Raw genomic sequence first — 23870 nt, forward strand, 5'->3', positions numbered from 1 at the left:
TTTTGCATGACAAAGATTTTTGTTTCTTTTATTTTAAATGTTTTATTTTTTTATTTTTATGAAGTGATGTTGATAAATTAACACGACTCCTCTTCTTTCACATGCTGCCCAGATTTTAACCTGCAATTAGCTGGTTACGAAGGCATATATTGCCTAAAATAGACTTTAAAAACGGTCAATTTGACCCACAACATAACAGGAGAGTTAAGTAATTTATTTTTTTATCTTTAAAGAGAGATAAACTCAAAGATGGTGAAAGATCTTTCAAACAACAAAGAAACTTAAAGTCGGTTTCAGTCTGTGAGAGTCCTTCTCATTACAATACTGGCAGGTTTTTGATTGTACAAACCTATTTCTCTGATGAAACTCTAATCCCACCAGTCACAGGCCTACATTCAATGTAGAGCAATGAAAATAATTATCTTTATTTAAACTCAAAAATCAGAGAGCAAAGCCCTCATTTACAATGATGTCGAGCATGTAAAAGAAAAAAATTAAAATGCATGACAAGCAAATAAAAGATAAAACCTTAAAATAATGATCAATTAAAAACAGACAACTATTAAAAAGTAATGTTAAAACCATTGAAAAGTAATGTTAACACAAAGTCAGTTAAAACAGGTGCAATCAGAGGTTAAAATGTTTAAAACTAATGATTTGAAATAACTAAAAGAAACCAATGCATTCATTTTTATAGTGCTTCGAAGTGAGTTCCACGCAGAGGGTACAAAAAAGCCAAAAGCAGATCTTCCCAGCTCAGAATTAACTCTGGGAACCAGGAGAGTAAGCCATTTAGTTGACCGTGTGTGTTATAATACTGTAAAACCATTAGTTATAATCTCTATTAGCTTCTATAGGTATGACTTCAACTTGTTTCAAATGTACCAACCAGTTACATGTTATCATAGATGCCTTCTCATAACAAAAGCACTTCCCCATGACAGTAGAAAACGATCACCTCACAGTTGTCATTTCCTTTGAACAACACAGCTGAGCTCCTCTATCATCATCTCAGCATGTCTTCAGTCAGTGGGCACGCTGATAAGCACAGTGACGCCCTGAAAAAGTTGGTGACTGATTGTTAGATTGTGTCTGGAGAATGTCAGTCGGTCTGAGTACTGAAACTTTGTAAACTAATATCAGAGGCTCATGACATGCATTTTACTCTGCTGACATGAACGGTAGTCAAATTATTTATATAGGAGCCTTTTTGAACTACTTGGCTTTTCTGTAAAAGTAGTATGGGAGGTAGAACCCTCAATTATCAGGCACCTCTCCTTAGGAATCGTCTACCAGTTAGGGTCTCTACTTTTAAGAGTAGGCTTAAAATTATTCTTTATGAGAAAGCTTATAGTTAGAGCTGGCTCAGGTTTGGACCAGATCTTAGTTATGCTGCTTTAGGCTGAGACTGCCAGGGGAACTGACACACTGACACACTGGGATCCTATCCCACCCCTCTCTCTGCCTATCACTCACTTCAGACGGCCTGCTGCTGTGGACGTGCCAGACTCAAGCGGCAATAACTACTACTCTCCGTCTCACCACTACCATCTCTCTTTCTCTTATTCTTCTCTATCCCTCTTTCCAACCCCAGCATGGTCTCAGCAGATGTGTGTCTAACATGAGTCTGGTCCTGCTGGAGGTTTCTGCCTGTTAAAGGAAGTTTGTCCTTTGTGTAACTTGCTAAATACTGCAAAGTGCTCTGCTCATGGTGGATTAAGATGAAATCAGACTGAGTCCTGTCTGTAAGATGGGACTGGATCTTACCCTGTCTTGATGTTGGGTCTTTGTTAATAATTGAACATAGAGTAAGGTCTAGACCTGCTCTGTTTGGAAAGCGTCTTTGAGAGAGTGTTTATTGTGATTTGGCGTTATACAAATAAAGATTGATTGATGATTCATAGGTTTCTCTGTTTCAAATACACAATAAGGATTAAAACACTGAGACTCAACAGGCAGAACATAAACACTGTTGAGTTATTGTAAGTACTTATAGGTGCAAAATCAAATATAATGCTGAAAATAAGACTTTGGCACTTAAAATACTCATGACAGTTGTGAACACACACTCAGAGAGTGGTTTTCCATTAGCAGACAGTTTAATGTGATAATGACATCTTTAGTCTACTTCAGTATCAGGGTAAACCAGTATACATGACACAGGGTTTAATGTTGGTCACCCTTTCAGTTTTCCTGGTATGATGTGTTTACATGGCCTCTGTGAAAAAGGAAAAAATCATGTTGTCTGTGTTAAACCAGGTCAACATGAGGTCTTCTGTCTTTTAAAGGTTTTTGATCACTTTCACAGATCTTTCTCATTTTACTTCAAACACGTTTGTTCAAGTGTTGTTCAAACACCTTCATTCTTCTTCCCTGAGGCCCCACAGGTCTAACAGCGATCCAGTTCTGCCATGAATAGCTCGTTAAACAGCTCTCTCCATCTTATCTTAATCTTTCTTTCATCATCTTTCTCTGCTCTAAACAGGAAAAAAAATGCTCTTTTGTTTCTCAAACTCTCGAGATAAAAATGTTGCTCGGCCGGCTTTAGCGACACCAGCTAGTGTTACTACACGTTCTTCCCTTTAGACAACTGATGTGGGAGCTATGTTTGCATGAGTGTGAGATATTTCACTCCTTTATTTACTCACACTGGTGCAAACTGTTTTTGTTTTCTATCTATAAAGGTAACTGTGTGTTTGAGAGGTTTATGACACACAGGAATGAGCTGAGCTGGAGGTAACACACAGGTCAGTCACATTAATACAGGGAAGCTAATGAGTCATATCAAATCAAGCTGCAGTGAAAGGTGATGTGAATGTTGCAGAGTTTATTTGTGAGACTCTGGAGCAGAAACATGGGCCGACCCAGGACAAGGACACGGGTGTAAAGGGACAATCAGTTTCTGGTGTCCAAGCTGCCTTTTCAACAATGAAACCACATAAAAAAAATACATGAAGGAGTTTTAAATTTAGGAACATGAAATATACTTTATCTGTATTTTACTATGTAACAAAGAATCACTGATTAAAGACAGAAGTATAAACTTGTATGTGCGGTGACAAGGTGGACAGAAAATTTGACTCCTGATACGAACCAGGAAGTTTTATGTTACTGTCATTAAAGCAGTGATGAGGAGTTTTTTTATCTGGTTATGAAACACACTGAAATGAACATGGATGTCTTTATCGGACGTACAAACACAAGCAAAACCAACCTCATCACACAGAGGTTCCCAAACTTTTCATTCCAAAACATAGGTGCCAAAGATTCACGACCCCCACTGTCCCATGAAGTAATTTCATGTTGCTTCTTTATTTAGCTGGTCTACAGGAAATTAGCCTACCTGTAAGCACATGTTGCTGTGTTTCCTGTGCTGTTATGAATTAATCTGCTGCTACTTATGCTTTTGTTAAATAACTGTGAACTAACCCTAACCTTAAACTTAGGAGTCATCTGGCAAAAAAAGACAGAAAACTAATGAAACATTTTGATTCACAAAGTTTAATTTAAAATTGAACTACTTCTTTGTATATATTTTTACAATAATGGGTAAAATATGCAACTTTAGATTACTTAGACAGAAAAAAACCTTCTGGAAGACATCCAGCGACCCCTCTATTAGTGTATCCCCCAGGGGGTCTTGACCCACACTTTGGGAACCCTGGTTTATAACTTCTTTATTGTTATTTTAATGCCGATAACAATGATGCAGGGTACACTGTAAAAATGAAAACTTAAAATTGTTGGCCTGAAATGTTTTTAGGTTAAGTAAACAAAAAAGTTTCCATTTTGTTGCAAACTACATCAAAGTAGTTATCTCAACTATCTGTATGAAGTTTTTTGTGTAAAGTTGGTCTCATTTCCTAAGTTAGGTTGGCAGAACTTGAAATTATGGGTTTGAGGCTCGGCTAAATTATTAGAGTATGCTTCAGGTAAGGAACGGTCTCCAACTCAAATCTACAGGGGTCTTCCACACTTTCAATTCCCCACATGTGGCGCCATCTCTCCTGTCCTGTGTGGATTTTATCGCCCTAAAGGTGAGTATTTTCTTTGAGTATTGTATTGAAACTCTACAGTGCAGGAGGTCAATTGATGGTGAGTTTATTGCCGGTTAATGTAACTTTCATTTATTTAGTTAGTTAGTTTAATAAGGCATGGTCATTACTAATAGTTAGCCGCCTTGAACATTAGCTAGCTACCTTGCAAGTATGAAAACGGTGCTGTAGGGTGCAGTAACCAAGGAACATTTTCTGAACAACAAATAATAAGTTGGCACAAATTTCACTTCCCAGTATGTAGAACTCAGAACTTTAAGTGACACTACATATGAATGATAAGTTATCTCAACAAAAACTGATCAGTTGGCTCAAATGTAAGATTTCTAGTTAGACTCAAAACTCAAAAATCTAGTGCAGGCAGTTGCCTTGAAATTTTGAGTTTCCACAGCCTTTTCATTTTAACAGTGTAGGTGTCAGACAAGATGCATTTTTTTTCTTTTAACACATCATTAAAAAAAATGCGTTAACATTTTTTTTAAATTCAGGCAGTGATTCTCAATTTGTGATTTATTTGACTTCTAAAATAAATCAGAATGATATTTCTTTGTGGGAATAAATGTTACAGGAAGAAACAGCAAAGAAAGAAGAGATAGCCCTTTGTCCACAGAGGGCGCCAAACTCAACACAAAGAAAAAGTCCCTCAGGGAGCTTCGGCATCTCCTTTTATTTGAAACATTTAGAGATAAACAAGCAGCAACCTCCGGCTGCGAGAATTGAAACCAATGTGGAAGTGTTAAAAACTGCAGTTCATCAAGTGTTCGCTTGAGGCTGGCTCCGGAAGTACCGAAAATCACAAACACAAAAATTCAAAAAAGTTGATCTTCACAGCAGAAATAAACATGTTTACAGCCTGGTTCCATAGGATGAGTGTTGTCTGGATAGCTGATTTCTCGATCAGCATGGGGGGTGAATTTTTTCATAAAGCTACAGTTTAGAAGATATTAAGATTTGAGTTTTCCATTATGAGAGGCACAGCTGACTGGATTGACAGGCGGGAACTCTGTAGCTGTTGGCTAGGAGGCTCAAAGCCCGCCTTTACGTCACACTTGCTCGACAGCAGTTAGTCAAGTCAACTTTATTTATATAGCACATTTAAAACAACCAATGTTTGCCAAAGTGCTTTACAAGGTAAAAAGTAAAAATTATATGAAGACAACAATAAACAACAACATAACAGGATATTAATGTCCTCTTCACGAGGAGAAGGCCAAAGAAAAGAGATGGGTCTTCAACAAAGATTTAAAACATTCAACAGTTGGGGCCGATCTTAATTGGAGTGGCAAGCCATTCCAGAGCTTGGGGGTCTGCTGCAAAGGCTCGGTCTCCCCGGGTTTTAAGGCGACTTTTAGGCACATCCAGGAACAGCTGGTTTGTTGACCTCAGTGCTTGGGTTGGGTTGTGAGCATGGAGAAGATCAGCCAAGTAGGACGGTGCCAATCCATTTAGGGCCTTGTATGTTAAAAGTGCAACTTTAAAATCAATCCTGTGATGGACTGGGAGCCAGTGGAGAGCACGCAGCACAGGTGTGATGTGCTCCCTCTTTTTCCTGCCAGTCAGGAGGCGAGCTGCCGCATTTTGTACAAGCTGCAGGCGCTGAATAGACGCCATGTCTAAGCCGACATACAAAGAATTACAATAATCAAGCCTAGCCGTAATAAAGGCATGTACAACACTCTCTAGATCCTTAGGAGGAGATATGCCTTCACCTTCGCTATGAGTCTCAGCTGGAAGAAGCTGGACTGAACCACGAGGGGTTTGTTTCCTAAATTTGAAGGCTCTGTCAAAATGAACTCCAAGGCTCTTTACAGAGGAGTGAACATTTGCTGCGAGAGGGCCGAGAGTGCTCCCATCGAACTGTTGGGGCTGTCCAAATACAATGACCTCAGTCTTTTCCTCGTTAGGTTGAGTTCAACATTTCCAATATGGCTGCTGCCGAGGATTGGCCTCAAAACAGTGCTTCAGAAACAGACAGGTGACGTCACGGATACTACGTCCATTATTTATACAGTATATGGCAATACATCAGGAAAGATGATTTCCTTAAAATTTGTTAAAAGCAGCCTCAAAAACGAAAAAGACTTTCTGAGTAATAAGTCAGCATTCAGTCCTTCCATGAAATCAAACACTGCAACTTTCAGCGTCTTTACGTTCTTCAAGTGTGTCGTTACATTCATCTCACAAACTGGGTCAAGTTTATCCTTCAGTGTTTTCAGGAAAACTGTCCGTCCTTCAAAAGAACATTACATCACCTGGACTAGTCCTGACCAAGCAAACACCGCCCTCTGCTCCACACCCACTTTCTCTCTTTAAACAGAGTAGAGAGTGGAGACTGAAGGCATCTTTCTACAACCAAGAACAAGACTGACTGCTTTTTGTTTCTATTTTTAGTTGTTTTTACTTAATTCTAGTTCTCTTCAGTCCTTCACATGGAGGCTGTCGTGTGTGAATACCTGTGTGACTGTGTGCATTTAAAAGCTACATACTTCTGTTTGACTGCCTGACAGAGGGAGAGGCAGACAGAGGAAACATGAAAATCAACACCTGGTTTTATATTTGTGACATAAAGATTAGATAAAATTAGAATAGATTAAACTTTATAAATCTCAAGAAATGGAAACATAGACTTTATTGATTCTGCTTTTGGATCCATTCACTTTTTACAGCAACCAAGAAAGAGTTAGGAATAAGAAAGACCAGGTGGTCGATATAAAATGAAACAAATATAGTAATTATATCATTAACTAATATACATCTTGTCATTGAGATTTGTTGTAGATTACACAGAAGTTTGCACAGTTAAAAACACATGGTGTGTTATATGATCTAAGTGAATGCAGATCATGAAGACTTTTCCTTGCAAGCAAATACTACTGGACTGATGAAACAGGCTCAACAGGGACTGTACTCTCTGAGGAAATCCAAACAGGCTTCACTCCCCACCACATTCTGAAGGGGGACAGTGGAGAGTGTGTTGACCTGCTGGATCTCAACACAGTACTCCAGCTGCAGGGAGGCAGACAGGAAGGGCCTGCGGAGGGTATAGAGGACAGCAGGAAGAATAACTGGAGTGTCACTTCCCTCTGTCCAGGATATATTCCAGAGCCGCTGGAGGACTACGGCCCTGAACATCTTAAAGGATCCCTCTCCACAGTCTCTTCCAGCTGCTGCTTTCACAGAGACCCTACCTCGGTCAGAAATGCAGAACCAGCAGGCTGTGAAACTCTTTTCAGGCTATTAGACTGATGAACATGCCAGTAATATACTGTTGCATTTTTACCTGCCTGTGTTACATTAACCACATACTTAGCACTGTTTTTGAAATATGTGAGTTAACCTTACAGTATTTATTATGGGTAGTCTTCTCCTCTGATCCATTCTCTCCTAACTCTGCTGATGTCTTATCGTCCCTCTACAGAGGAAGACATTTAGCTACACCAGCAGCTTCAACTCTGACTTTTCACAGCTCTCTTGGGTGTGGCACAGTGATTCACTTTTACCTCCTGCACGGACTTTACGTTGGATCTGAGCAGCTCTACTGATGTCAACCACTAGATGGTGCCCTCGAGCTGTGACTCTCTCCTCCACGGCTCTGATATCTGTTGAACATGAAGGGTGTGGCAGTGTGATAATCTGTTGCATTTCTCGAGTCAACGGAGAGATTTATCAGCCTCATTATAGACTCTCTCTCCTTCAGCCTGGCTCATCCTCTGTGGGTGTTGGAAACCTTAACATTATGTGAGATCTTTTTAATTTATGGGTGTTTCTTAATATAAAACCTACTCGAAGTAAAGGTGGGTTCAGAATCAGAATGCTTAGTGGTGCATTTTTGAAGTCAAACAATGTTTGTTTGTCTCTCCTGCCAGACGGTAACTTTACAACTTAATTATTAAAATAGGTCTGTTACACAGGCCAGGTCCAATGAAAATGTAGTATTCCTCACTGTTATTCTGTTACTAGTTTATAAGCAGATTAATGGTCAAATAAAATGAAACAACAGCAGAGTTACAAGCTCAGAGCTACGACTCAAGAGTTTTTCTTTACTGTCCTTTTAAAGTACATCCTTTGTTCCTTTGCATCACAACTTCATCTTTTTAATTTCTAACAAAAGCAACATTTGCACATGAAGAGATCTGTTATTACATATCTGTATTATTAGACTGAGCAGAGACAGGTCTAATGATTCCTGTTACTTTGCATAGAAGGATACGACAGTGTCAATATGCACAGCGGATAATTTCATGTGCACAAGTGACAGTTTAACTTTGCCTACAGAAACTAGTCCCACAGTGTGACAGTGCATCAACTCCAACATGTCACACTGTGCCACACCCAGACACACACACCTACACACACACCAACACATACACACCTACAGAGAGAGAGAGAGAGAGAGAGAGAGATAGAGAGAGAGAGTGAGCCCATCTCTCAACACACTTCATGGTGAAATGCTCTGTCAATGATTCAGTCCAGGACCTCTGCCAAAACTGTTGCATGCTGGGATGTTTCTGTTACCTAGTGCCTGCTGAATAGTTGAGCAGGATGTGATAATGCCTGTGGAGGGGTGTGGTGAGGCTCCGTGTGCTGTGCTGCTCCCCACAGGCTCACATCTGCGATTCATTGTTAGTAACTCTGCACAGAGCTGCTCCTGTTTTTGTCCATCTGTGAGCAGAAGATTAAAACAGATTTGGAATTTAATCTCTTCAAAGTTTTGTTCTTGTTTGGTTATTGAACATAATCAAACCTAAAAAACTCTCACCTTTGTAATGGAAACTCAAGTAGGCACCTTCTTACTAACACTTGGGTGTAAAGAAACATTTCCTATCCTTAAAAGTTATCCATTAAGTTTGCATGCAAGAGGACAAAACGTTTCTCAATCCTTTTTAATTATTAGACAGATTTCTCAATTGTTGCTTCACCTCTTAAGCAACAGTTGAAATAACTTGTTGCATATCCTCTGGGATTAAAAGTTTCCTGCATTAAGTGCTTGTTAGCTACTTTAAAGTCAAACTTCTCCACCAAATAGAAACCTGTTTAAAGATTGTAGGTTAAACACAAGAGTAGCTGTATGAATCAGCCTACAGTAATAAGCAGTTAAAGACAGCCAACAACTCCAACCACGCTGTAAACATTGAACAAATTGCTACCATCAAACCGGAGGTACTGGGCTCGATACTTTAATGGAGCAAAACAGAAACAGTCTTTGTACACAAGTCGATCCTCAAATGAAATATGAGCTGAAGCTCTGATCAGATGTACTGTACAGAGAAAGGCTTTAATTATGTCCTCAGTGATTTGAAATGTGTGTTTGTTTTTTCTTTCATGTTTGTGATTTGATGCTAGTTAAATGTCAGACTTAAACAGTAATGCATGATCATCATAACATCATCATCTCTGGACACAGGGTGGATATTGTTTTTCACTGAGCGTCCTCAAACTTTGGACAGATTAACAGACCACTCAGTGAGACAAACCCTTTATTGTTGGCTCACGTTAACATACACAATCCCAGAAGTCCGTCCTCGTTCACCGCTCTGCCTCTTTTTCCTTATTGTGGTGCAATGAGCTGCTTGGAGGTTACTGCATGAATACAGCTCTGTTTGTACCTGATTGAACAGAAGCTGGAAACAAGATGACTCACTGTGGGAAACCAGAACGTATTCATCACTTTCATCTTATGTTTCTATTTTAATATTACACCTTGTGCGGCTGTGCTTTGAGGTCAATATAAACCTGACTGATTCTTCTGTATTGCATGATTTTTGTAATTCACCAAAGTATGTAACACATTAAAAAATAGACCTGATGAAAGTTCTGGACAGAAAGCAACAGAGCTGTTAAAATTTAAGTCATGGCAACCTGTCTCAACAAAACAAAACATATAGCTGAACTAAAGGAGAGGACCTTTTAACTAGCAGATCCCAAGGCCTCACTGATAACATGACTGAAAGGAATGTGCACTGCTATCAAACTTAGGACAACTCATTAGCCAGCTATCTCACAAATCACCAGGCTGTGTTTAATACTTGATTCTGATTGACCCAAAAACAACAGTATTTAATCATGAATTGAGCAACATCAGGGACAACCAGATCACACACATCATATCGAATCAATCTGCAGAAAGGAGTCCATAAAATGTATGGTTTCACCTCTTCCTGCTGACAATGCTGCAAAAACGCTAGTTTCAGAGAGCGATGATAAAACAACATGGAGGATGTTTTTAATATTACTTTTGATTCATTTGTAGAGCACAACACTTCAGATTAGTGGTTAGTGGTTGAGCAGTCGGCTGTGGCTCAGTGGGTAGAATCGGTCGTCTTTTAATCGGAAGGTTGGCGGTTCGATCCCAGCTCCGGCAGTCACATGTCAAAGTGTCCTTGAGCAAGACGATGAACCCAAAGTTGCTCCCGCTGTTGTTCAGCGGTGTGTGAATGTGTATAAACGAGAGATCAGCTAATACTGATGGTTCCTTACATTAGCAGCCTCTACCATCAGTGAGTGAATGAGTATGAATGGGTGAACGCCACGAGTAGTATGTAAAAGCACTTTGAGTGGTCAGACAGACTAGAAAAGCGCTATATAAGTACAAGTCCATTTACCATTTACCAGTCAACAGCAGAGAAAAGAAGATAAGAGGAGGGACCTGAACAGAAACTAGCGAGGGAGCGCAGATTAGCCGAGTGGTTAGATTGGGGGCCCATATATCCAGGTTCGATTCCAGCCAGTGGCCCCTTTCCAGCATGTCCTTCCCCCACTCTCTCTCTCTCCCAGTTTCCTGCTCTCTCCATTGCACCAGCCTCTTTTTTTAAACTTTATTTTATTCAACCTTTATTTAACCAGGTAAGTCATTAAGAACACATTCTTATTTCCAGTGACAACCTGGCAAAAGGCACAGCCTTTTGAGGGGTAAAGGGTCAGGCTTAACAGTAATGATAAAAACAAACACAGGGGAAAAAACTTAAAAGACAAGTTAAACATGACAGGACAGAACAGAGCAAATAAAGAACAGCAGCAACAGGAGTCCAGGATTAAAAGGATTAAAAGCAGCTGCAGGTGAGTTTAAGAGTGTTCATGAGAGAGTTCCTGAAGGCCTCTTTAAATAAATGTGTAGAATCTCCAAAAATATAACTTAAAAAAAGAAAGAAACTAGCTAGGGATGTTAAAACAAATAAGAAGCTGAGTGAGATACATGTCGACCAAATTAAAGAAAGGAAGCACAAGCTGCAACAAGACTTTTGCCGTGCAACGGGAATGGTTGAGTGAGAAGAAAATGCTAACGGGGGAAGAGGACCTTTGCAGGTGCTGTTGTTATTTCCTGCATTTTAGAAGACTGTACTCAAAAAAAGCAACATGTGTGTCTGTTTTGTCAACATGAGTATAACATGTAGCTTCTATAATATTAATTCATGTTTAGTGGTTAAACATTTTTAAATCATGTAGTTTTAACACGACATGCAAAATCCTTAAAACTACAAGATTGCTTTATGTCAACACAACCTAATGGGTTTAGGTAGGAATCCCATCTGCAACAACTCTCCAGAGCAGAAGGTGGCAGTAACATGCGACAGGCCCTATTCATCAGCCAATGTAGCGTGCTTAGAAGAGTTTGTAGACCTTATCAGGATGGAACGATCTGCTGCCACATTAATACATCTCAATCAGGGGTTAAACAGATTGTGGGATACAGTTAGATCATTCTTGACCACCTTACTTGTGTGTGTGTGTGTGTGTGTGTGTGTGTGTGTGTGTGTGTGTGTGTGTGTGTGTGTGTGTGTGTGTGTGTGTAAACTGTAAGTAATGTATGTACGTTATGTATGTTTAAGATTTATGTCCTGTTCATGTATGGAATAAAAATAGCATGCTTCTGGCAAAGAAGAGTCATTACGGGGAGTTGGGAGAGATCGCCTGTGACTGACTGCAATTGGGTCGCTGTTGGTGTAGTGGTCGTAGCGCCCCACGTAACGAGGCTATGGTTCTCGTCGCAGGGGCCGCTGGCCTGATTCTCGGCCGGTCAACCATTTCCTGCATGTCTTCCCCCACTCTCTACTCCCCACGTTTCCTGTCTCTCTTCAACTGTCCTGTCAACAATGGCGAAAAAGACCAAAAATATAACTTACAAAAAAAAACCCAATAATAATAATAATAATAAGTTATCCATTATCATATTATAAAAGTTATTGTGACCCAAAACAATTTAGTCAGATCCTACCTTAGTAAATATGTTGAAACAACTTTTACAAATTAAGTTGGACCCAAACATTGTAAATAAGTAATGGTAACGTCAATACTTTATGTTCACTCCACATATTTACAATTAGTTGGTTCAACAAAATTGTGTATCGCTAAATGAAAACATTTTAATTAGATGGAAATTGATGGAAGTTCACCCAACAAATTATTTCTTGAAAACAATGTGAATGTTTGGACTTAACCCTGAATGAAACGTTGAGTTTGATGTGGTTTATTAAAGTTAAAGAAACTAATGTTGAGACTTTGACGTCCATGAAAGAGGCTGACAAGATGACTGTTACAATGGAAGCGTTATCAGCATCAAATCTCTACCCTTAGTTGGGTAACAAGCTGGATAATGTAGTTTGAGTGGGTGGTACTGCAAATTACGTCTCACCCTGCTGCACTCCTTTTTTTTTTTTATTTACGTTTTATTGATTTTGTACATAAACAACAATGAACATGAAGACCTATAGACAAGTACAAAGACTTCGGGGGGAAAGTAAAGACTTACATAAAGAGACTGGTAGACACCACCAGAAAAAAAACAAATATGAAAATAAACAGATGAGTGTCAATCACAGTCCAAGCAGAGATCACCTAAAATCCGGTCTGATAGTAGAGACATATGAGATCCATTTTTGCCAATTTACAATAAATACCTCCTTTTGTGTTCTTAAATTAAAAGTAATTCTTTCCATCACAAAGATACTGTACACAATATCAATCCATTCATCCACATTGGGGGCCTCCCTCTTCAACCATTTCTTTGTTATAGATTTCTTACAGGCCACTAGTAATATTCTCAGCAGGTATTTATCTCTGTTCCTCCAATCTAGTTCCTTTAGATCAACCAGATACAACAGATTGAAACATAAAGTTATTCTTGTTGAAAAGACAGTCTCTAGGATCTGATGTATGCGCAACCAAAATGGGTTCACAACGGGGCAACTCCAAAATATATGATAGTGGTTCGCCTCTTTACTGCCGCAGCATCTCCAACACTCTGTCTGGCTGGAATATGATTTCTTCTGATATGGAGTACAGAAATAGCGGATGACATTTTTCCACGTAAATTCTCTCCAAAGTGGGGAATTTGTTGTTTTCCATTGTTGTTTAAAAATGTCACTCCAGTTCTCCTGTGTGATTACTATGTTGCCTTCTGTCTCCCACCTTGATCTTGCATTAGACGTGTTATCTTTGTTAAGAGATTGAAGCCCCATATACAATTTTGAGATTCCCTTCCTATAAGGTTCATCTTGGTAAGCTTTTACAAATATCTGTAGAATCTCTTTTCCAGGATCATAGTTTTTTATGATTTTTTTCTCAATATAGTCTCTTATTTGTAAGTATCTGAAGTGGTCCTGGTTCCGTAGTCCAAATTTATCTTTGAGATCCTGGAAACTCCTAACTGAACCTTTACTTAGAAGAGAATAGTATGTTGTGAGTCCTAAGGAGGTCCATTCCTTGAATCTATGGTCCCTGCTGCACTTCTATTTTGCATAACCACCTGCTCACTTTACATTTTCCCGTACATATTGTTGGCAGCAGCCGTGACAAATATCCAGAGCAAAAACAAAGAACGGAAGTTCAACGATGTGCAGCTTGACATGATGTGTTTTGATCACTCTTCAGAAGGGAAGTATCAAGTTTTTGAAACGCATGAGAATGCAGACCAACTCTGATTCCCATTGCACGACGAAACCAAGCGCAGAGAAACTAGTCACTGGTGTTCAGGTGCAGGAATCCAGACCATCCAGACCTCAAGACAATAGACCAGATTCAAGCATGATTAGTATCACCGACACTCCTACATCCTCCTGGTTGCTATGCAGCAAACAAACAGTGGATTATTTTGATTAAGTTTTGAGACTTTGGTGATATGCTTAATCAAAAAATCAGACTTCTGTTTATGTATTCTGTCTTTGTTTGAGTTAGATAGAAACCACGCCTCTTTTCTGAAGAACAAAAAGAAGGAAATGTACAACAGCACTTAATGGATGAAGTATTAAAGTGTGATTGCAGGAGGTTATCTCTCTGTGTTATCATGTTGAGTCTCGCCTGTCTGCTACAACAAATTGATTACAAATCACTCATATGATACAGATGTATGACTAAGCCTTTTAAATCAAAGAGGAGTGTCAGCATGAAGGAGCAGCAGCTGTAGCAGTAGATAGCATGATGTTTTGCCGTTGCATGGTACACATAGAAGAAAGTTCAATATGTAACACAATGAAAGATCAAATCAGATCAATAAGTATTGATTAACAAGCAGCTCGGTCTCCTTTGATAGGAGTAATCGCTGTTTCATGACGACTGTTATCTCTGTTTTACAGGGTCATACAGTTTATGACCTAAGCTGCACTCCTACTGTTTGTGGTGCAGCTAAGACTAAAACACTGATCTGCTCTTACATGTGAAGCAAAGTGAGTTTGTTTGCACTTTGTTGGAGTAAATATGCAGAATCTGTCATGATTTGCTTTTGTTTATTGTGTGTTTTCCTTGTTTTGTGTTCTGTCATTGATTTCCTGTTTTATTTTCCAGATGTAGCTTGCTGTGTTTAGTCATGCTTCCTCCCTGTGTGTATTCTGTGTTTGTTATAAGTTGACCTTATGTCTTCCCTGTGGTATTTGTGATCCATATCTTGTGTTCCTAGTTTAGTCTAATGTGTTTCCTTTTTTATTTTGTAGTTCTTGCCCCCTGTGTATCTGATGTAGTTTATTTCCTGCCCTCGAGTTTCCCTCCAGTTTGATTGCACCCTCATTAGTTCCACCTGTGTCTCGTTGTCTCACCTGTGTCTGTCTGCCCCTGTCAGTATTTAGTCTCTGGCTGTTTTTGAAACCGCCTACTATACGAGCAGTATGTACTGATTTGGCCAAAATTCAGTATGCAGTATGTGAAAAAGAGCAAAATCTGCAGTATGCCAAAACTACCTGGATGCCTACTGATTCTGGAAAATTTCTCAGTATGCATCGGACCAGTCTGCCTCACGTACTGTTTCCCACAATGCACAGTACTCGTTCCGCTTTTTCTTTTTTGACGAGGGGAACTCAGTTTTTAGGTGCTGTGAAAATTATAAAATTCCATATACACCACTTCTTAACTTTTTAAATCATAAGTGGATGCTAAAGAAGCAGTTTCATTATCAGCTTGGCTGTACTTCCGCTTTCCGAAACCTACTGCATAGTACATTCGTAGGTAGTATGTAGCAAGGCTGTTTCGAAAGCAGCCTATAGTGTGTTTCCTCCTTTCTGTGTCAGACCGAGTGTTATGGCTGTTTTCGAAACCGCTTGCTACATACTACCTACGAATGTAGTATGCAGTACTGCATTTGAAGGTAGTATCTAGTGTGACTGTTCTATTGGCTCTGAGTAAACAACGGCCAAGCTGACAGAGAAACTGCTTCTTAAGCATCACTTATGATTAAAAAAGTTAAGAAGTGGTTTATATGGCATTTAATCATTTTCAAAAAAGGAGTAAAACGAAAAAGCGGAACGAGCGCTGTGCATTATGGGAAAAAGTACGCGAGGCAGTCTGGTTCGATGCATACTGTGAAATTTTCCCAAATCAGTAGACATCAGGGGAGTTTTGGCATACTGCAGATTTTGCTTTTTTTCACATACTACATACTACATACTGAATTTCGGCCAAATCAGTACATACTGTTAGTAGAGTAGGCGGTTTCGAAAACAGCCTGAGTCTTCCTGTGTTCCCAGTACTCTTGTGTTTGCAGTGAATTTGTATTTAGTACGTTATATTTTTAATTAAACCTTTCTTTCAGTCTACATTTTGGATCCTCTTCTTCTGTTTTCTGTGAACTGTGACATCATCATGAGAAGCTCTAAACACACGGTCATTACATGTCTTACTCATTTTCCATTCCCCATTCATTTTAAATTCATTCCAACCAAAAATGGTTACAGTAATACTAAAACTTAAAAAGATGAAAGAGAGAAACGGGATGTTTCTTATAAGATTGCTGGGGAGATTCAGTCATCCATGTGCATGAGTCATCAGGTTGGTTATACTGAAAACACCCATCATGACAGCACTCCAGGCCACACAGACATGAACTCATCCACGCTGCATTGAAACAGTTCTGATGTGAAGCAGTCGTTTGTGTTTTCCCACTGTACACACAGCTTTGTATCAGCACACAGCCTCATCATCAAGGTTATTACCTGTGTCTCAGTGCTGGTGCCAAGAATGCAGCAACCTAAGCTGTAATGTAAGAAGGTCTCAACAAAGAAAGGTTCCTTTAAACCGTGATGACTTAAGTTCTTAGTGTTTGATATAAACTCATTTACGTCCGTGGTTTGAGCTTCTCTGAACACATAAGACACCTCGCAGCTCCTCCCGGGGGTTGTGATTTTATCCCTCTAAGCTCACAGTGGGAGATTTTTCTTGTTCTCAGCAAGGGTCCTGGTTTGGAGGCATATTTCAGTCTCTGTTGTTTTAATACGGGTTCTGGCAGTTCCCACTGAGACTGTACACAACAGTGATTAAGGGCTAAACAAATAAACTTGACTTGTTTTTAACTCCTATCAGGACAAAAGCAACCTGGTACACCAACAGTTCAGTCTCCACTCCCAAAACTAAAATCAGCTCCTTTAAATGAAAGAGAGGAGAAAATAAGTTTGACCATCTAAAAGGGTCTACAATAATACAGGAAGGAATTTGCCTAAAATGGTGCATTGTGCCCATACTTTGAGTCCTGAGGGTCTTCTCCCATTTCTCTTTTGACAGGAGTCTGAGGATTGATGCCGCTCATGACTGTATGTATCTTTTAGGGGACAGAGACGTAACTTATCAGAGAGCAGTGGTGGACAGTAACAGAGTAAATTTACTCTCTGTACTTTACTTGAGTATTATTTTTTTGGATACTTAATACTTTTACTCCACAACATTCAGAAGACAATTATTGTACTTTTGACTTGACTACATTTCTATCAGTGCTCTAGTTACTCACTACTTTTGCTTTGAAGTCAGCTCATGAATTTCCTTATCTTTTCTGAAATCTGATCCCAAAGACAGTAAACTGTGTTTGTGTAGTTCTGTTTGTCTCAGTGGTTTAGTCGTACCTGTATATCATGCGTCTCCACGGTTGAACGTGGAGCAAACAAAGAGCAAGTTTCTCTCAGATCATGCAGTTCATTCAGAGGTGGTATTGATGGCTATAATTCTCCACCTGAGCACCTATGTCCATATCTTCAGCCCGTGTTAGAGGTTTTTGAAATGAATATGATATGTATCATTTGAAATATTCTCCCTGTTTCCCACTCTGCCCAAACATACAAACATTCACTGTCCAACCTGAGAAAGCATGTTGAGCTACGTAACGTTTGTTTAACTCCAGATGAATATTTCAAACTAAGTTGTCTGTGCTTGGAGTAACTTAGTTTCTGTTTTTATTCCATGGTGTAGTTTTTAGAGATTTAATGGTAAGAAGTAGTGGTTTTCTAAATAAACATAATGTAACAGAATGTACTCCTATGTATTCTTGTCTGGCATCATGCTTTGTGAAAATACAATGTTTTGAGATTTTTCAAGAAGTACTTTGAATACTTAAGTATTTTTAAAAGTCATAAATTGATGGAACAACTTTCACTTGTATTGGAGTAATGTTTGACCTGCAGTATCTATACTTTGACTAAAGTAATGAAGCTGTGTACTTTGTCCACCACCGTTAGGGAGTAATAAAATGTAACGGGAATATCTTAAAATGAATTCAAGGTAGATGAGAGCAACATTAAAGTTAGTTCTGTCAATGAATGACTGAAAAGAGAAACGTATTTACACTGGGGAATAAAAATGGGATGTGAAAGACGGGGATTATCTCCTCATCTCCGGAGAGACATGAAGCCAAAGATTCCACAGTGCTGCTGACTGCAGCTTCCCTCAGCCACTGAGCTTGTACAACCAGCTGACTTTGCTTAAGTCACAACAATAACTCAGCAACTTAGGAAAGAATTTGGAGCCTGACATACTGACTTGATGTCATGTTAGTCATCAACATGGCAGGCAAACTATGTTTTCTTAGTGGTAAGAAACTTTTTGATTCACTCATTGCACATCAACTTGACTCTCTTTATAGTGACATTCAACAAACCTTCTTTTTAGCATCCATGTTGTTTGTTATTGTTGTTGTTGTGAAATTGTGATTGAATTGAAAGCATATGATCACACCAAAGTCAGAGGATTTGCAGCATTTTAATTTGCTGTTTTCTGCTTTTTGTTTGTTTTGACTTTGCAGCTGTTGCAGCTATTTTTGCTTTTTGCAGCACACCTTTGTCATTTGCAGTGCATTTAAGCTGTTGCGTTATTTTTTGGCTTTTGCATGTGTATTCAAATTTGTATCGTTTGATGATTTAAAAGGAAAAAGGTAAACTTCAACATGAGACCTAAGGGGGAACCCTTGGCTTTTGGAACCAGCCTGAAGTGGTTAAATTGGTCCTGCAGATTTTTCAGATTTCCGCATTGGCTTCATTTTTCAACACATATGGTTGCCTCTTGCATGAAACCCACAGACATAGCACTGTAACATCATCACAGCATTTCAGCTCTCCACACAGCAAATAGTGGTCAATAAGTAGAAGCCTGAACATACTCATAGGTTACGGCTCATCAAATAAATGTTAAAGCAGTTGGGCACATGGAAACAGTCGGTTACTTTGTCCACAAGGAGCTGGGATCAAAACCCCAGTTTTCAGGGTGGATTATGTAATGCTGAGAATACACAGAGCATAAGAGGCATGATTCATTTCTCCCTCTAACTGAGAAGTGACCCCGATGTTCCCCCTCAACTCCCCCCAGCTGGCAGCAGATGTTACAAGAGCCAGGATACTGGCCAGAGCCAAACCCCGAGATAACATGAGCTCACACAGAAACACACAGCCACACCAAAAAAAAAGCCCCTCACACACCAACACAGCAACACTTCAGATCCATCCTTTACACAGCCCACAACACAGGCCAACAGCAACAGAATGAACTCTGCATGCATGGACACACACAGTTGCATGCACAGGATACAGGAGTAAGGGGGATGTGGAGTGTGATATGCTGAACAATGGACTGACGAATTCACTTAAACTGAAAACATGGAGAACAATGTTGGTTTGTGGTTCAAGGCTACAAAGTCAACACACAGCTGTCAGTCAGAAAACACAATTTAATCACAGACATCACAGAGCAATCGGCACAATCTTATTCAGTATTAGATGTTATTATTTCAATGGTTTTGTTGTATCAGTTACTTTCTCCTTTAAAAAAAAAGTCCAAATTCTTATCTTTAAAAACAGATCCATGAAACAACTTTTACAGCTTGTTCCAGTTAAATAAAAAATGTGAAAATGAATTTTTCCTTTGGATTCCCTCAGCTGTAACTTGATCTTTTCATAATGGGTAATTTCTTCAAAAGAGCCCTGATGAAATATAACATTTGCCCACAGCTTAATCTGAATGTTGACACATGGCGGGACGCTGCAACAATAACTGTACGCCTTCTCTATTTGAATAAGGATAGCAATTGTCTGGTGAGATCAAGACTAGACTTTCAGGTATTCATGAGAGCACAAGTCATACATGTAGATGGACACACATTCGTTCAGAGAGAACCCCCTACGGGACCCTCTGCACATGAAGAAACACACATACACACACATTCCACAACAGTTCCCTCACAGGAGTGGAAAGAAACCGAACTCTGGTCCTTAAAGGAAAACAAATGGAGGTTCTGCCAAGCCTGTGGCTGAAGAGTAGAGGAAAACTCCCTCCTTCTCTCCCCTCCTCCCTCCTCCCTCCTCTAAGCCTGGCCCGCCCTAGGTCCAGCACTATATCAAGAGCCAGCCTCCCTCCATCAAACTGCACAGTCCTGCTACAGTCCACAGCTGTATAACGGTCCTCTCTTCTCGTGTACTCTCTCTTCACCAGCAGACGGTCGGGCATCATGTATCACAGCCATAGCATCCACACTGGTCCTGTGATGAGGCAGAGCCGCAGCTACACATCCAGTGCTGCGCCCCACAAGGCCCACAGCGTGTCAGGCCTCAGCTTCAGGCAAGGTCCTCGCATCTCCTCCACTCAAGTTCGCACCGTCTCCTCTGGGTATGGAGGTGGCATGGGGTACGGAGGCGGCATGGGGCTCGGAGGTGGCATGGGGATGGGCGGTGGCATGGGGATGGGCGGTGGTGCTGGATTTGACCTGTCCAATGCCCTGGACCAGAGCAGCGTTCACCTGAACGAGAAGGCCACCATGCAGAACCTGAATGACCGTCTGGCCTCATACCTGGAGAAGGTCCGCTCTCTGGAGGCAGCCAACAGCAAGCTGGAGCTGCAGATCAGAGAGTACTACGAGCAGAAGGGCCCAGCAGCAGAGAGGGACTACAGCAACTACTGGGCCATTATCAATGACCTGAAGGACAAGGTATCGTGTGCACCAGCCTCGACTGTTTAAACATGTGAAAAGTCAAATGTTTGCTGTGCTGTTAATGATTGCCTTAGGAGGGTTTTAAGAGGGTAGGACATTACAGTCATAACTACAGTCTGCATGATCCATTAGGTTCCTGAATCTTTATCTTATGGAAACATGAAGACGGCAAATTAAACGTACAAGCTTAAAATTAACAAGAAACTGTTGTCAAGTGTGTAGGGGGATACAATATGTGATCAATGACTCATGGCTGTAGCAGAGGAAGGGTGAGGCTTCTGATGCATCCATGACACATGTCATAAGAAGTAAACTGATATCAGTTTGTAACTCTAGAAACTAGATCTATAAATGAGACTTCTGAAACTGTCATCCTTATCTAAAGATTGCCGCCGCCACCATCGGCAATGCCAACGTCCTGCTCCAGATTGACAACTCCAAACTGGCTGCTGATGACTTCAAGACCAAGTAAGCTAGAGTCTCTATACGTCTTCTGATCTAGCTCTTTGTTCAATTCGAATAAGAGGGTGTGGGAGTTAAAGATGTCTCGTGTTAACATTCTCCACTCTCTAAACTTGATAGATTCGATCATGAGCTGATGATGCGCCAGTCTGTTGAGGCTGACATCGCCAACCTGCGCCGTCTGCTGGACCAGACCACCCTTACCAAGGCTGACCTGGAGATGCAGATCGAGGGCCTGCAAGATGAGCTGGCCTACCTCAAGAAGAATCACGCAGAGGTGACATACGCACATCCACTAGCTTTGATGATTACTGCTCACTGCTTCACCTCACCTGTAGACTAGTCTGAAACTGTAAAAGTATCTCAATGAGGATCGTTCTCTGCTCTTGATTGTACAGGAACTGGCAGCACTTCGCTCTCAGCTTTCAGGCACAGTCAACGTGGAGGTGGATGCTGCACCCCAACAAGACCTTAACAAAGTCTTGGAGGATATCCGCGCCCAGTACGAATCCATCACTGACAAACATCGTCGAGACCAAGAGGCCTGGTTCAGTGAGAAGGTAAACAGAGGCACCATATCCCACACGTTGCAAATGACTGGTTTTGCTCGCTGAAGAGTCTAACTTGTAATTTAACATAATCTCCTGTGAAACTGAGCGAGGCAATCACCAAGACTTTTTTTTTCACTTCTTTCACAACTGTGTTTCTTTCCCCAGTCGTCCACACTGAGCAAGGAAGTGGCCATGAGCACAGAGACAATCCAGACGTCCAAGACAGAGATCAATGACCTGCGGCGCACACTGCAGGGCCTGGAGATTGAGCTGCAGTCTCAGCTCAGCATGGTGAGAAAAAAAAAAACCTGAACCCAAACCATCTGTTCACAACTCACTGAGCTTGCCTTATATGAGCAAAAGTCCCAGATCGCTGTCTTGTCGGGGGAAATGGAGAAACAGACAAAGATAGAGGGCAAAAGTCCAGAAGGGAGGGTTTGAAAAGGAGGTTTTACAGAAAGAACAGGGAGAGGGTGAGACAGATAGGAGTGATCTCAGCAGTACTGCAGGGAGGGAAGGGCTCAAACTGAAGAAAAGTTTTCACACACATCTGTTCAAACTCTGGAAGACATAAAAGAGTTTGAAGAAAGCTAGAGGAATGCTGAACTGGACGGCCCAAAGTCATACCACTGTGGATTACCTCTGCCCAGCTGCAGTAAATCACTCCCTGCAAGAGGAGCACTCAATGGAGAGACACATGCATTCAAAGTCCTACACATACACCTCTACTTATTGTTCCTCCATAAAGGAGGGGGTGAAGCAATGCACACACAGACATGCTTTGTGTCTGATATATATAATCCAGGGTGTGGATGGTGGTCACAGACTGCAGACAGCAATTAAAAGATTTACTACAGAAGCTTGTTTGCGAGTATGAACAGCTGACTTTTGTTGTTGATGTTGCAATAACTGTGTTCCTCTCTGTAACAGAAAGCGGCTCTGGAGAACACACTGGGTGAAACAGAGGCTCGGTACAGCGCCATGCTAGCCGGTTACCAGAACACAATCAACATGCTCGAAGGCGATCTCGCCAATGTAAGGGCTAGCATCGAGCAGCAGGGCCAGGACTACAGGATGCTGCTTGACATCAAGAGCAGGCTGGAGCAGGAGATCTCGACCTACAGGAGCCTGCTGGAGACAGAGGAGTCCAGGTAGAAAATGTAATACAGGACAAGAGAGCCGACCAGAGTGCACTCATTATTTGAAAACACAACACATTCCCACTTAACTCACTAGTTCTCCATTTTTTTCTCCCCTCTCCCTCATTTTAGACCAATGGGCTCAGGTGAGTGACATCATTCTTAGCATGACATTACATAACCAACACTGCAGTCAGTGAAGTGAAAGTTTGAAGCACTGCCATCATGATTTTCTTTTCCCTTCTTTTTAACAGGGGGCACAAAAACCACACTCACAACCACCACTGTGCGCAGCTCCAGCTAGGAGGTCCAACTGGCAGGACATGCTGTTCTCAGACACACACACACACACAGATACTCAAACAGAACACACTCTTATGAAGAAAAGCTGTTACGAGAGATGACTGAAACTGTACTGAAAAGACTGAGAGAAGTAGAAAATGAAGTGTAAAGTGAAGTGAGAAACAATGTTTGCAAAGAAGAAGAAATGTCGACTTAATGTGTTTGTGTGTGTGTGTGTGAACTGTCTGACAAATAAAAATGGCTGGTGTATACAAGTTGTGATGTTTTGTGACTTTACTGCAGAAAAAAGCAGGGTTCATATCTTTTACAATAACAGCCCTCTGTTTTTGGAGTTGTCATAGCCACTGCATTACATTTTGGGAGGTGGGATGTAGAGTTGCGGAAATCTGCGTTACATAACAGGGCTGTTGTCAGGAAAGGGTGAACAATGGATGACAGGCCTGGAGTGGAAAGCATTAACACCCCCTCAGAAAGTCACGCTCTCAAAACCTTGAAGAAAAGTGCGAGTTGTGTGAACACATGAAGTATAGGACCTTAGAGGTTTTTTTTTAAAAAAGACACACCCCAAATGGTTGACTAATCTTTGCCCTGGAGGCTTTCAACACACTGTAACATGATGTCTGTCTAGCTCCTGTCACCTAGTAACAAGAAACACACGACTCAGGATAGAAATACCGAGTGGGAACGCAAACACTGACTA

At 40.7% G+C, this 23870-nt stretch overlaps 1 protein-coding gene across 2 annotated transcripts; it reads left to right on the forward strand.

The window, feature by feature from the left end:
• Positions 1-20135: 20135 nt before the first annotated feature.
• Positions 20136-23424, forward strand: LOC117816270 (keratin, type I cytoskeletal 13-like). 2 transcript variants are annotated; one of them, XM_034688464.1, is made up of 8 exons: positions 20136-20712; positions 21101-21183; positions 21298-21454; positions 21576-21737; positions 21894-22019; positions 22659-22879; positions 23000-23013; positions 23122-23424. In XM_034688464.1, exons 1-8 carry the CDS (start codon positions 20236-20238, stop codon positions 23169-23171), a joined length of 1290 nt encoding a protein of 429 aa, XP_034544355.1. In that variant the 5' UTR covers positions 20136-20235; the 3' UTR covers positions 23172-23424. The 2 variants fall into 2 exon arrangements, with proteins under 2 accessions (XP_034544355.1, XP_034544356.1); XM_034688465.1 differs by having other exon boundaries at positions 20153-20712; positions 22659-22888.
• Positions 23425-23870: the final 446 nt, after the last annotated feature.

This window comes from Notolabrus celidotus, chromosome 7, assembly GCF_009762535.1.
Source record: "Notolabrus celidotus isolate fNotCel1 chromosome 7, fNotCel1.pri, whole genome shotgun sequence".
NCBI classification, from domain to species: Eukaryota; Metazoa; Chordata; class Actinopteri; order Labriformes; family Labridae; genus Notolabrus; species Notolabrus celidotus.

What these genes read in the sequence shown, in the direction of transcription:
- LOC117816270 (XM_034688464.1), top strand. Translation starts at nt 20,236, where the DNA reads ATGTATCACAGCCATAGCATCCACACTGGTCCTGTGATGAGGCAGAGC. An exon ending in TCAATGACCTGAAGGACAAG is followed by an intron (nt 20,713 to 21,100) that starts GTATCGTGTGCA and finishes CCTTATCTAAAG; the next exon opens with ATTGCCGCCGCCACCATCGG. An exon ending in GCTGATGACTTCAAGACCAA is followed by an intron (nt 21,184 to 21,297) that starts GTAAGCTAGAGT and finishes TAAACTTGATAG; the next exon opens with ATTCGATCATGAGCTGATGA.